This window comes from Glossina fuscipes, unplaced genomic scaffold (assembly GCF_014805625.2).
Source record: "Glossina fuscipes isolate IAEA_lab_2018 unplaced genomic scaffold, Yale_Gfus_2 28, whole genome shotgun sequence".
NCBI classification, from domain to species: Eukaryota; Metazoa; Arthropoda; class Insecta; order Diptera; family Glossinidae; genus Glossina; species Glossina fuscipes.
Window position 1 is genome coordinate 1,572,235 of NW_023998423.1, and position 15,622 is coordinate 1,587,856.

General features: G+C 33.3%; 1 protein-coding gene across 2 annotated transcripts in view; it reads right to left on the reverse strand.

Annotated features, from left to right (window-relative positions):
• The window catches only part of LOC119636240 (FK506-binding protein 2), a 33,478-nt gene extending 18,233 nt beyond the window's left edge, over positions 1-15,245 (reverse strand). Inside the window, exons 1-3 of one of the 2 annotated variants that reach the window (XM_038031506.1) lie at positions 15,073-15,245; positions 11,779-11,903; positions 11,647-11,699 (exon numbers count right to left, since the gene is read on the reverse strand). In XM_038031506.1, coding sequence (XP_037887434.1) covers positions 11,647-11,699; positions 11,779-11,901 — 176 coding nt within the window. In that variant the 5' untranslated portion in view covers positions 11,902-11,903; positions 15,073-15,245. The remainder of the gene's footprint in view (positions 1-11,646; positions 11,700-11,778; positions 11,904-15,072) is intronic. The other variant, XM_038031507.1, reaches the window with a different exon arrangement.
• Between the last annotated feature and the right edge of the window lie 377 nt (positions 15,246-15,622).

Below are 15,622 nucleotides of genomic sequence, written 5' to 3' on the forward strand. Positions count from 1 at the left end.
TGACTATTGGATTGAAACGGATAGCAGCGGCGAAGGCGGATGTTGTTTTTATTTTATTCATTAACGTTTACTACTATGCGAATGTAAACGCAGAAATCGCTTAACAAAGAGCGAAGAAAAAAAAAAAAAAACAGTTAGGGTATCAATCATCTCGCCGTACCTAAGAGAATTTCATGCATCCGTTTTGTTTTATTTGGTTTGGCCAAAAATAATAAAAAGAAAAGCGAAATACAGAAACAAAAAAGACAATAAGAAAACCATTTGACATCACATTCAAAAGGGAAAAGAAAAATCTCTTTTCATGCCTGAGAGTGAAGTGTGTGTAAAATCATGACAACATCCGTAACACGATTTACTAAATAATAAAATACGTATCGATAGAGTTTTTAATACAACGACGACAAGTTGTAAGCGTTTTGTCCTTCAGATCAGTTATCCTCCTCTAGTCGTTACCAATCCATTTTGCACTTCTTATAGTTTTCAATGCCTTGTTGCCCTGCCCTTTGGGATTAATCACTTAAGTTGAGCATCTGAACAAATTTTTCCTTTAATGTCCAACTTTTGATTTTTGTTTCTTTCTTCTTCTTCTTCTCTTTCTCTTTCTTTTCTTTTCTTTTTTTCTTTTCTTTTTTTTTTTTTTTTTTGGTCAAAATGTTTTATGCAAGTTTATATCTGGTTAAAAGAAAAACACGTTCATCCTGTCGAGCATAAAAATTTCTCTGCCGCATATTTTCTTAAATTTTAAATAGAGACGAAACAAGAATTCCTTACGCTTTTTATTGCCGTAGCTTTTAAATAATTCAAAGTAAGCAGAAGGTTGTATTATATGTATGCGAGTGTAATAACAACAGGCAAGTTATAAATGCTAAGCACAAGAGCATGTAGATGAAGCAGCATATGTGTGCTGTTGCTTTGCAATTCCATTACAATCGCATCTATGTGCGAAAGTATAAAAATCCAAAGTCAATAAAATAAAAAATGTTTTCCAAAATGTAAACATTAATGTGTCTGCAGAAACAATTGTAAAAAAAAAATTTTTTTTTTTTTTTTTATATATATAAGAAGTGTATTTTAGAATTCATAGGATATGTAATAATATGTAGATAAGTGTTTAGAAAGTTTCAGATCGATACAGCGATCGTGTTAACCCACGGAACTTTGGAAGCAACACTTCACCCTTTCTTTTCTCCGCCCGGCTGCATAGTCGAGAGGATAAGATCTGGGGTCAGGGATTTGAAACCTGCGGGCGGCAGAGCATAGTTTGCAAGCGTCCATATAATATATAAAATTACATGGACTCGCATGTGCCCCTTAAGAGTTATAACAAACCCCTATGTGAATGTTGCCACATTAAGAGATATGAGGTCTTAAACATACGATCGTAATTATATCGCTACGCATTTAAGGGTTAAGCCTACTTTGAACTTTGTTGCACTTCTGATTTTGACAATCTTTTCTTAAAAAAATTAGTTTTCTGTTTTTGACTTTTTAAGGCCGTCAATATTAGTTTGCTTCTTGCCATTTTTCGGTTTGGGGTTTTAACTATTTCTCGTCAAGAATGACTGGAATCAGTGATATTTTACCCCACCAAATGAAAGCGGACACTTCGAATGGAACGAGGCGACGTTTTAAGCCCTCCCCTCCACTTCAAAATGGTGATGTGAGATACAAATTTACAGTGCTACATATGTACTACATTGTCTAGATTACTAAGATTTTTATGAAAAGTATGCCTTTATGAAAAATAGCTCAATAGATGAGGATTGGCGCTGCAAAGTTCGCGAATACAAATGCCAGCACCTTTTGACCATAATTGCTCAATGGGCAAAAGCCCAACACATGGCGATTGGAGACACATCCATTAGGCTGATGCCGTTCTCCCTATCTCTCTTTCTTTTTTCCCACCTGTTTTTGCGGACAGATGTCCTGATGATAAACAAATTGAAAAACAAAAATCTAATTTTTAGTAAGCCGTGACAAAAGTAAGCGAACAGGTGCTTCGGGGGAAATGGTGTAGAGCATTTTATAGTCGACCTTGACCATCTGTGAATATTTTAACTTGTTCCTTACCGTATTAAACACTATTTTAAAGATTTTTTCTTTTTTTGTTATCCATTTTTCTTCACATCATTCTTTGAAAGTACGATAGAGAGAATTGCATTGCCGTTAACATTTTCTGGTTCAATGCATTCTCAATTAGGTTCGCCTTTAGGCCTAAGCAAGTTATTGTACCAAATTTCGTCAAAATATCTCAGAAATTTCAACTTGAGCAGACAAGTTTACAGGCAGAACGTCATTCTCTAAATCTAAGTCTGATTGACCTAATAAAAGCTGGGCTTACCTCAAATCATGAGGGGACTAATATATAACATGCTATGTACAACAAGTGGCTAGGACACAAAACTATGCAGAGTGCACCTTCACTTTGAAGGACACAATATTCTATTAAAGACATATGTCTTGATGAGTTATCTGCGTGTTACGCAGATGTTGTATTACACCTTCGGTATCGATAAGCCGAATTTTTTGTCGGCTATAAGCCGCGTTTCATATCGTCATCAATGCATTTATTTTACTCCTATGAAAAAACGTTACGCAGTTAATTTACTAGTCCGACTTTCTATACAACAACTTCATTAGAAGGATTGACCAGATATACAGGTTGTTTTCAGAAAAAAGGTGACTTTTTATTTTTCTGGATAAACATTTATTTATTCATCGACATCTGTTTTCCCCTCATCGAAGTAATCCGCCTTAGGTATGATACACTTTGACCAGCGCTTTTCCCAATCCCGAAGCACTTCTAATATCCGCTTTTTGGCCTTAGACTATAATAAGTCTCTGTATCATAGTTTTTTGTTTTTATTAACTTTTCTTATGAAAATAATGATAACCTTTTCTTAGGGTACTTCGTGAATTTATAAAAACCTATACATTCTTTGTTCATCATATTTACCGATCCGTCGATTTGCTTTTACACTTGTCTTGGAAAGCCTACAGTCGATAAAATTATTATAGGAACCTTACAGATCGAGTTTGAAAATGATCATAATTACGACAAGCAAAAGATCACGTGGCATAATTTATAACGCAATAGATGGCCCTTCGATTACTGATTGATGTGCTTTTAATATATGTTTTCATTCATCATTTTGTCTACACCTACAGGCTACATGACAACCTCTTTATTAGTCTGAGTTCAAAAAACAGAAATCCCTCTACAGGGGATTTTTTTCTCTTATGTCGTTGCACTTTTGGGTTATTTCGTGTTCTCGAGCCAATTGAACTGATAACCTAGTTCTGCCCTAAATGACAAATTAATTGAAATTTATTTGATATTTTTTATAGTTATTATGGGTAAAAAAAATCTTTTTAAACTAAACAAACTTGGATGACGTTTTATTTTCGCCATATATTACGATGATGTATAACATCCATGCTAGTGACTTAACGTTTTATGAAAAAAAAAAAAAAAAACTAAAAACATTTGAACGAAAAAAATTTTACTTCACCAACTGTTGACTGGAAAAAAAAGCAAAAAAGAAAAAAATAATAATAATAATGATAAAACAAAGACAACGCAAACCTGGCGATAATTTCTGTTATACCAGCACAAGAAGCTTGAAAACTTGGCCATAACTCTTTATTTTCGGTTTTATTTTTTCGCCCAACGCAAACACGAAATAAAGCTGTTACACTAGTACTTCACAAAAAAAAAAAACGAAGAAAAAATACACTGGACTTTGTGTGTTTATCATTCATGGAGACAAACATGGACAGACTTTACTTCATGATGTTGCTTTGCCAGAAATAAAAACAGTTAAAAAAAAGGTGCAAAAGGTGTTAAGTGAAAGTTTTTTTTTTTTTTTTTCTTTTTAAAAAAGAAGTAACTAAAAAGAGGAGAGAAAGAAACAAAAAACTACGAATCGAGTTTATACAGTTACCCAAAAGTCATTAAATCGTCACACATGACCACTAAATTAGGTCTGAATTTATTCAAGTGCAGTTATGCGAATTTATCATAAACTTTTAACGCAATCTCCCTGTAAATAAATATCCGCGTTACACTGTACACTACTTTGCTTAAAAAATCAAATTTTTCTTTTCTTACTTTTTGTCTACCAACACACAAAAAACATAAGTGAACCTAAGTCATGTAAGAGCTTGATCATTATTTCCACATAGTCTGTCTCGTCTGCACTTAAAAGTACGTAAAATAAATGATGTAATATTTATGCCATGGTTAAGATCAGTTCAACACTAGTTTAACTGGATTTTACGAAAGTTTTTGTAGTCTCCATAAATTTAAGATTAAACTTGCTTTCAACATAAACGATTGCAGGCCGGAAAAAAGCATTAATTGAAACTTTTGCAACAAACGTTATTAAGCAAATCAGTTCTCCCATCGATAGTTAAAGACGATAATGGCACGATAATTAAAAACAACATCTTTTTAGAAAAAAGAGAAAGAATTTTGTTTTTTTTTTTCTTCACTGTACACCGTTCGCAGTACAAAAGGTATAGTAATATATTAAGGAATCTTTGATTGAACCGATCGATGCAGAATCACTTTTTGAAATGATTTAGGCTTGTCCATCCTTCTGTCCTGCTTTCCTGCGTTTGCAATACAACTCGTAATTTTTGAGATATTTTGGCGAAACTCGGTATACTGTCGGATCGGACAACTTTTTCTACCAATTTCTATTGGTGCAGGGTATTTAATGGTGTACTCCGGTCCACTGCAGTGTTCTTATTTGTTTTTGTATTATGCTTCTATTTAGCTTAAAACTAATAATTGCTGTTTAAGTTTAACTTAAGATTTATAATTACAGCTTGTTTCTCTATAGAGCAAGCAATCATATTTAAAACTCTTGCCTTCCGTCGCGCAAGAAAAGCTTTGAAGATTTGAAAAGTATTTATCTCAGTTCATTAAGACCGAATATGCACATAGTTAGCTATATGCTGGCATCAGTTAGACCTAAAACTTAAGCATTAGTTTTACAATATTTTGAGAGAATTATGAAAATTTGGATTATGTTGTTTTGCACGGCGGTACAGGGAACTATGAAATCTAACATTCGGTAATAACAAGCTGCAGCAGCTGATAGGATTACCAGTTTTCTGTTCTTGTTATTATTACAATTTGTTTACACCAAAGGAATAAATTCTAGGAGTGAAAAGTTTCAAAAAAATCTACAAACGGAGAGGCTGAAAAATGGGCGGACTGATGTGAAAAATCAACTCATTATCTTACGGTATGTAGCCAAGTTTCAACTTTCTTTACAAATTTTTACTAACATAAATTTTTCAAAAATGAGCCACTGGCTGAAAGACTGACGAGTTGGTTTTCGACCAAACAGACAAACTTTTTTTATCGATTTTACGGCTGTGCACTTTTCACACCTTATACTGAGAAGCTCAGGGTTTTAGAAAGTGTAGCTAAGATTCGGTTTGCTGAGACAGGCAAAAATTGATACACTGCCTTGTAGCATATAGCTAAGATTTTATCCTCTTTGTAAAGACACAGAGACGGTTGAGTGAATGAACGCGGACGAGGTGTTGATATACGATCCTATGACCTATAGATAAATTCCACGGTTCTTTGTTTTATTAAAGTTTGTAAGTGCAATTTAATGAAATATAGGATACAGGCAGAAGCAAGGACGTGCGGATAGGCCGACTTATAGTCATCAAAAAAATGAGTATATTATGAAAATTTGCGATGCATTTATTCAGATGCTAGAAGTAAACAGAAATATCTAGACTATTACCACCCCTCGATGGTAAGTATATATTTAGTATATATTTAGTATATACGGACGTCATCAAGAGCTTTCGTGAAAAACATAAAATCGTATGGGTCCAATGCATTCAGTTACATGTTTACTTTCAATCTATCTAACAATTTCGCACTCGAACGTACCTTTTCCGGTTTCATTTAATATCTTGATAGTTCGGTGCAATCATCAAGTAGTTATAACCCTCCCGCTAGTTTTTTTTTTATTATAATTATGAAGGGAAACTTATGCTTTTCGCATACTTTTGAACTTGAGCCGCAGTAATTAAAAATCACACAAATCCGAAAGTGTAGCTAAAACACAATGGAAATCTTTTTTTTTTTTTCTCAACTCCCATCTATGTATATGTACAGTCATGACAATACACATATAAATAATATCTAGTCGGTATATAATTTAGAAATATTTATGATTAAAGGTCGTGTAGAGCAAAAAAATATGTTTTTTTTTTTTCCTTAATCTAATATTACTTCTATCAGCGAGCGAAAGAAGGCTTTGTATAACAGCAAATACGACATAACTGCGATATGATAACCAACAGATTTACACAATACACGCACATACATACATGCATACATACATACATGCATATATATGCTCATAAATACAGCACTTATAATTTATGATGATAAAAAGACGTTGTATGGTCGGGCATAAGTTACTCGTATAAGTGAAATAGAAGAAATAAATTACGGAAAAAAGTGAAGTTGATTATAAAGCATATTTGTATGTATGTATATAATGAAATAGGTCTCACATATAAATGCTCCAATTTTACATTGTATGATAATAGTTCCATCACATAGGTGTATATATATATATATATATGTATATGAACGCAATGCAAAATAAAACAAAAATTTTGTTGAAAGAAAATTAAAAAATATTTGAGAAAACAGGTCACTAAACTCTCTACTGCAGGACTTATTATGGACTTAATGTAAGTCAAACGATTTTATGTTATCGTGCCCATTACATACCCAAAACGATGGTTCAGAGATGGTCATATTGTTGATCGGAATCATATTCCAATTCGATTTAAGCACGTACGTCCGTCTGTCCGTCTATGGTAAATATTCTCCTGCTCGCAAGAAGACAGCTATTTGCTTAAAGGTTGACAGAAACGTTAGATCTTGCATGTACTTTGAGGTTGAAATTGAGCCAAACCGGTCACAGAACAACGTAACCTGAGACTAGCTTTCTTTAAAAAAAAAAAATAAGCTTTTAATCGTTACTTATAAGTCACAAACGATGTAACGATAAAAATTTGTATGTTGGTTCTGTAACTCCAGCACAAAAATCGAAATGTTTGTCAGTCCTTCTGTCCACCTATCTGTTAATTCGTTTAGCGATACCAAATTGCACTTTTATTCCACGAAAACAGAAAAAATCATCCACGCCCACGAAATAGAATAATATGGAATATGGAATGGATGATGGGTATAAAAGATTCGGTCGTAGCCGAATATAATTTTCTTACTGTTCGTTTTATTTTATTTTTATTAAACTGATTTAAAATATTGTTTTTATTTTATGTATTTAAAATTTGTTTGTTGAGCAAGAAAATGATTTTATGATTAAATTATATTTGCATATGTGGTGAATGCAATGAAGAGAGATTGTGATGTACACTATCTGTCATACACTCGTAGGGTCTTTAACTATTTCAAGTTTTTATGGTCTGTTAAGTAATAATGTAAACTTAGTTAGTGAGTGTCTTCCTTTACTTAGAAAGTAGAACAAGAAACATATATTTGGATAATAAGGTTGAAAGGAACAACGATAAAGTATTCATCATATCATCCATCCCCATATACTACGAAAATTGAATGTAAAAATGAAAGTTTTTTTTTAAAATTTTGTTTCCTTTAAAAAACTTCAAGTGTGTCGAGAAAATTGCTTTGCGTGTTTTAAAAAAAAAAAATGAACTCTGGAGTGAAGGCCCTCAATCCAAAAAAAAAAAACTACGTCCCTTTTTCCGTTTTTGTGAATGTGCGGAAGCTATGGGTCATAACGGTGGAATGTATATGTATATATACTTAGGTGTACGCAAAACGTCAGTTATTCTTGTGTTAAGGAAAACCAAAAACGATTTTTGTACCCATTACTGAAAGACGTTCAACACATTACTTATACTCTTGATCAGCATCAAATTCTGAAGCGATTTAAGCATTTCCGGCTTTCCGTCTGGTTAATGTGTATAGTGAACTTTCTCCTGGCTGTAGAAAAAGGATCTATAAACTTCAAAAACTGAGAACGCCTTGCTATCCGTGTTTTTTGCTCATTACTCATAAATTATTACATATACTACACGCATACACATTTATTCCGAAAACCGAAAAAATCGTTCGTGCCCACCCAAGAGTGCTTCAGAGTATAAGAATTCAGTTGCTTTTCTTCTTTAGTTTTTTTTCATGTTAACGGCGATGGGTATGAAAGACTCTCTCACGAGGTAATCCATATTTCTTACCTGTTTATTTTAAGGTAGATGTTTACCATGGCTCTCCCTGCAGGAACGAATTCGAGAAAACCGCTTTATTTATGCCCTTTAATGCGTGAATGGAATTTAATTTATTACTGCAGACCTTTGAAACGCTTTGAAATAAGCCCAGAGGAACCAGTTTAACCGCTTTTTAGAAGCCATTGGATATCGGATCGTTATGAAGTTATTGCATCATCATTGGCTATGTAATAAAGCGATTGCTTGAAGCACTGTGAGCAACGCGTAGCTCCACCCAGTTGAAGCCAGATGTTCTTTAGACCAGTATTTAAGCTTTAAAAAATTCATTAACGTCATAACGGTCTCTGAAGCCCTCCCCCGCCGCCGAAGGTATTCCAATTCTCAATTTCAAAGAAACAAGGACCAAAGATAGCGTCGGTTTAAAAATCGCGTGAATAATTTTCGCAAATTGATAAAAGTCCATGAAAAATTTCAATATAACAAAACGTATTTTGATAAAATATTTGGGTAACATCCAAACTCTCTTGAGACACATATATCTTTTCATAATAAAATTGGTCGCTTACTAAATGCGAACAAGAAGGAGAGTGCGATTTCCATTATCTGCCGAAACCTACCGTACAGGTTATATTAAAAAAGCTTGCGGCTCTTCTTTGAAGACATATTAATTTGGTCTTGTCCGGAAATGGTTATTTCCACGGTAAGCTTGAGGAAAACTACAAATTTTGCATGCCTTCGACGTCAAGATATCAAGAGACTGTAAGATATCTCCCAGTTGATGAAATACTTATTATAGTGAGAAGCTTGCAGAAGGAAGCCTTTGATGAAAAGTCTTAAGCAGTAAGGAAATATTTTTAACAAAACGTTTTAAAAAATGAAAATATATAAAAAGAAAGAAGAAAAATTACTCTTGAAATAAATTTTGGAATTTGGTTAGATTTCGTGGGTCGGGGTTGTTGCATACAAATCTTTTTTTCTTTAATATATTTCGCATGTTCTTCAATAGCAAAACCCAAAGTTGTGTAAACAGCAATAATAATAATAATAACAGCAACAACAACAACGAATAAGGAATAACAATAAAAATGTTGTATGGCTTTTGTGGTCAAAAGCGTATAAAGAGATTTTTATCTTTTTGACTCTAATTTACGATGAAGTGTTAATGCATTGTTTGTGACGGTGGTGATGACGATGATGATGATAATGATGATGATGATAATGACGGTGACGACAACGCATGATTTTGGATGATACGAGGCTGTGAGGAAGTGATATGCAAAAATAAGCCGTACGTTCTCTCGTTCCCCTAGAAGTACAACTCTTTACGTTTAATACGATTGAAATGCATTTTTATATGCACCATCGAAATAAACGCGAATCTCCACTTTGCCAAACCATTTAAAAGGCGTAGAAGTAGACTATATAAACTCTCTAACACACACACACACACACACATACGCTAATACATTCACTGGGTATTAAATAGGAATCGATTTAATATCATGTACTTTTGTGGCTCCCCGTTGGTGTCAAGATCGCGAAGATTGCTAGCAAATCCCTATTCCGCATATACACGATTCAATCATTGTACAAGTGCAATAAGTAAAGTTACTTAGGGTTTGTACCTTATATGTGCACGTGAGTACAGCGAAGGTTACAATGAAGTGTAGAGAGGCAAAGAGATAGGGAGTCTACTACTGCACCCTTCTGGATGTGCTCCCGTTTATCTTTACCAACTAGGCACTGCAGATTTAAGTGTGATCTATCGCGCTTAAATTTTAATCTGTAAACAGCCACCTGGACGTCGCCGCTCCCCATATACTGGATTATGCGGCATCTGAGATATCCAGCCTGGTACGGTTTTCCTCTGAAAAGTGCTGAACAAATAAGTTCTTATCTTAAGCTTTCGATCTTAGATTTATGATTTTGCGACGAGTGGAGGCGACATATAAGCTTCACCAATTGCACTTACACCATTTTCAAATTGAATGGCTATCTCAAATATTTGAGATTATGGCTGTTGTACTTACTTTCACGGTTTAAGTAGTGAGAGCTTCACTTTTATTCTCCATTTTTACCAGCCAAATCAAATTGTAGCAGCATCACATTTTCACATAATTTCTCTCTTTGACCGAAGTATTGAAATTTGTGTATGCTTTCCAGGAAGATAGTGATGGAGATTACGGGTATGTGAACCCTCTTTTTATCCACGTGTATGGATAAAAAGAGCAATCCGCCTCAGTGGCCGAGTAGGCTAAGGATCTCGATTAACAACTCAATGGTCGTGAGTTCAAGTGCCGTAGAGTTTTCAATAAAGCTAACCTCAGATGCGAGAGCTTTAAGGTTTTATTCTTGGGCTTTATTTCTCTGGGTAAATTAGTTATAATAGTAATAATAATAACAGTAAAAAGAACAAACATTTAATGCACGTTGCTTTTCAAGTTTCGACAAAGTCGGAAAGGATTCGTAAAGCTCCCGAAGAAATATGCGCCATGAGCTGAGGAAGTATGGCAACAAAATGAACGAGTTGTAATCAATTTGCGAAATTTTATTGCAAAGAATTTCACTTGATGTTGCTCTTCGCTCCGATCGATCCTTCACTACCGATGATGATCAAATTAATCAATTCTAACGCATATTTGACGACTATAGAGATCGGCCGATTTTTTTTATAAATTTGATTCTAATTTTGCCCCGCGGCGTTTTTGGGTTCCTTTTGAACTTTGAAACACAAAATTTTTCAATTATTTCGTATTGTGCATAGCCTGCACATAATATTTTGTGTTTATATAAAGCCCTCTGTCTCTGGAGTATTTTAAATTATAAATAAAATAAAAAAAAAACTATTCCAAGATTGTCATGAGTGATTGAGTGTCACATGGTGCTTTGATTCGTTATAAAAAATATGGTAACATTGCGGTTAATGTAGTTAATAATATTGTTTATTGATTTTTTGAATTTTCCGATTTTCTTTATGTGTAAAAATCTAATAATTTATTATCTTTACCCTGTACAGGTAGCAGGCAATAATTAATAATTTTATTAGCTTAAAGTTCTTATACACTTCGATTCATAAGCTGCTAAGAATAATTGTCAAGCCCCTTAAGAAATTGTTAATGAGACCTGAATTTCATTGAACAGAGTATATTTTAATAACAAACTTATTATGTGATATCGAGTTTCTACCTATACTTATCAGAGTCATTTAGTGGAAAAATTGTTCTGAACAGCAATAACCTGCTGGCTTTTAATAGCAAGGAAGCTTTTGAGGCGAGAAAATGTCCGGTTTCTGAGTACACTTTTAAGACGAAGAAATATTTCTTTGAGATGATTGATTGCTCAAGATTTGCTTTAGGAATGTAATCTCTTTAATGGAGAAAAACTCACCTGGAATCGAATTTCTTTCCATCAGTTAAGGTACCCGTGTAATGCATGGTTAACTGGGAAATTAGAATAAAAAAAAATTTTTTTAATAAATTTCTGATTTATAAAAATTAAACTATACGAAAGAAATCTTACCGTATCTCCCGCTTTAGATTTCTGTTCGCACACTTCGGGTACGCTGATAACATCGACTTTTAATTCTTGACTATGTACACTAGCCGCGAAAAGGCACAAAGCGATAAGTACTGATTTCAACATGACTGTAAAAAAGTACAAGAATATAAATTTGTTAATTAATACACTAACACAATACAATAATTAGTTTATTAGCTTAAGATAAGTAACTAAGAACGAGACCAAGATTTCTTCAAGGTCTTTCTTAAAGCAAGGGCTAAGAAAACGAAGCGTCAAGTTTGCATGTAACGAGTGTTGCATCACACTCTAAGTAGCAACTACACATACTACAATACAATATGTTTACGTAAAAATGCATCCGTTAAGCGAAAAGAAAAAAAGAACAACGAAGAAGAGCCAAAGCTTGCTATAAACAACATTCAGACCAGCTAATCAAACGAGCAAACGGGCCTTGCCATAGCGGTAGTCAAGCATTCAATTCAAAAAGATGCACATCACGACTACGGACAACCAAATTTACAAATACAATACAATTACAATTACAATATCTATCTATCTATCCATCTTTATGTATGCATCTATATATGCATCTAAGCCTATGTGTACATTTCTGATTATATTCATACATTGTTATGCAATTTCATTTTGGCTTCATTTCAATACGCATAACAAAAAAAAAAAAGTAAAGACTAAATAAAGCTTAAGAAATAACTTTTTTTTTGCTTTGATTACAATTTTATACGTGTCGAGTCACCTCATTTTCTTTTCTCTACTTTTATTCATTAAATTTATCATAAAAAAAAAAAAATGTATAGATTAAGTAAATGAAAAAATTTCAATGATATTAAGTAAAAGTAAAAAAAAAAAGAAAATAGAAAATTCCTTAATTATATCAAAAAAGAGGAAAAAACCCATATGAAGCGAAAAATAATGAAAATGTTGATTATGCGGAACCATAAGAAATGGGTTTAAAATTTTGTCCTTGTTTCCGTAAATTGACAAAAAATTATTTAATTATATACTTGCTGCCATTATACGCTGCACCATTTATGGTCATTTTTTGCGGATGTAAGCAAAATACAAAACCGCATAAAGTAGGGCCGTCTTTTAGCATATCAATCGAATTTTCGAATTGAAGCTAGCAAGAAAGCGAAAGAGAGATAAGAAAAAGAGATCAACTTTGAAAAGATACACAAAATTTTGTACTTTAAATTTATTAATAACAATTAAAATTAGTCTTTTATGCCCATCACTATTCCTTATTCTAAGAAAACACTCAAGAGCAAGAGGAACTAAATTTCCATTGTCTCATAATCTTGGGTGGTCGTGGCTGATTTTTCCATGTTTATAGAACAAATGTGGAAATTTATATCCTGTATCTGCAGCAGATATTTGCATTTTTGAGATCGTGAGTGGGTTGATCGCAGCACTTAATAGACCCATGGACAGACGGACTGACAAACAGAATGTTCTAAAATGGTCTACATTTGAAGCTTCTTTTTTTAATCGCTTTTGGTACTGATCAATAACAACTAGACTTTATAGGATCTCCGAACCCATAGTAAGCGCACCCATAGAATCTAAATACAAAATTTTATCGTTGTCTTTGTTTATAAGTAACAAGCAAAAAAAACACTTTTTTTTTGAAATTAGAGGCGTTCTCATGTTATGTTGTGCTGTAGGCGTATCCTATAGCTGATATGGCAAAGTTTCAATACCAATCTGCGTATAAGAGCTTCCGATATTTTTGCGAAATTTGAAGCAGATGGCTTCCTTTTTGCGACCAGGAGAATGTTTACCACTGCCAGACAGAAAATTCTTAGATCGTTTCAGAATTTGCGGAATTGTTTATGTAGGCTCTGAAATTTCCTTGTGGATGTTGCAAAGGGTTTGACAAAATGAAGATATCCCTCATCCTTCCTCTATGTATTTAAAAGTATAAAAGGATTGCCGTGCAAATCCAGATAAGTATTTCCCAAACTATACTTCAAGGCATATTAAAAGTCTTGCAAAATGATATGCCAAAATTAACGCTCAGCTCAACAGCTTTGACGGTCGAACAAGTAATATATATATCACTTTAAGAATTTTGGAAAACTTATTAAAAAAAACTTTCAGAAGATTTTTGCTTATGTAGTTTACACGATATTAAAAGCGAACATTTGTAGGAAGATTGCAAGTTCTTTTTTTTTTTTAATTATACCGTGTGTAATTAGAAGACAATTTAAGGCAGCATAACCTAAACTGATTGCTACACTCTTACTGACAAATCGAACTCTTGAAAATCATATACCGCAAGAAGAGCTTTTGCTATGGAGGAGATCAAGCGATCCAATCGAAAAACTTTCACTTTAACGCCTGCTAAGTATTAAGAATAAATTTATTTGAGATTAACTTTCTTTTAAAAACCCAAAAAGCACACGTACAGAAAAAATGACCATAATACAGAAACTTGTTTAGTAAAATAAAAGCATAAGCAAAAAGGAAAAATAATAAAATAAGAAGACATAATTTCTTATATCTAAATAGAAAAGTAAATGTAGCCACGCGAAGCGTCAGGCAAAGATCTTCTGTAGTTAATATTAAAACTGCCTAGACATCTTGTTACGGTCCACACTCTCTCTCTCTCTCTCTCTCTCCCTCTCTTCGTAGGGTTATTAACCCAAATTAGGAACTATTTAAATTTTGAATGAAAAAAAATTGTCTAAGAAAAAGTTCTTCCACTTAGCAAGCGATTTCTTAAGACTGCGAGAAAATCGAAGGCAAAGTAAATACCAAAAAATTTCGTTTCGTTTCCTGATAACGAAATATTTGCGCGAAAATAATTTGTTTCTTTATTAACAAGAACCAACAAGAGTAATCTCTAAAATTTGTGTGATTCATTTAACGAGGGAAACGTAAGATTATCTAGAAATGGATTAATATTCAATTCAATTATTTTAGTCCACGTTCTGATTCTCTCTTTCGGTCTCTCCATTTTTTCGAATAACATATGAATGTGTTTGGTTCGTTCTCATTAGAACATTTAAGAACAACATTAAAAACGTGTGAGAGAGGGAGAGGGAGTTACTGAGTTATTGTTTACGTACACATTTCTCCAAACATGTAAATTACAATTAGCATTAATCAGTGAAATTTTTTCTTTCTTTTTTTGGCCCCTAATATAAGAGGGAAGACATACGTTTTTATTCCACGTATACTGTATTACAATCTGTTTTTTGTCCATCAATTTTATTGTTATTATTAGTATTAATTTCTTGTCATCTGCATCACTCTTGTTAGTTTTTCATTTACCTTTATATTAATTATTTTCTAAATTTTATATAATTATTTATAATAAAAACTTGGAATGTTTTAGTTGTTATAAGCACCGCAAAGTCCGTAATTTCACTATAGAAACGACCACTCACGTCCGCAATTTCACTAACACGAGCTATTTTTCTCTATTTCTCTTCGATAATTAAAATTAAAATTACAAGTACCAAGCAGTTTTATCTGCTCTGAGAGGAGATTTCTCCTCCTGATTCCACCATACCCAACCAGGTTTATTTTGGCGTACGCACCGTACCAACACTTTTTCGTTATTGTAGTTTTAGTTTTATTTGCTCTGAGAAGAGACTTCTTTCTTCTTTGATTACACCATACCTAGCGAAGTCTTTCTGAGCACACACCATTCAAAGTCTTTTGTTTGTGTTGTAAACTTTGCTCTCGCAATGTGGTTTCTCTTCTAAAATGCGACGAAGAGCAATATAACAATATTATGATGATCATGAACGAACACACGAACCTACACACGCAACGGTAAATTTGGTGGCATAAGAGACTATTAAATGAGCGACCGTCA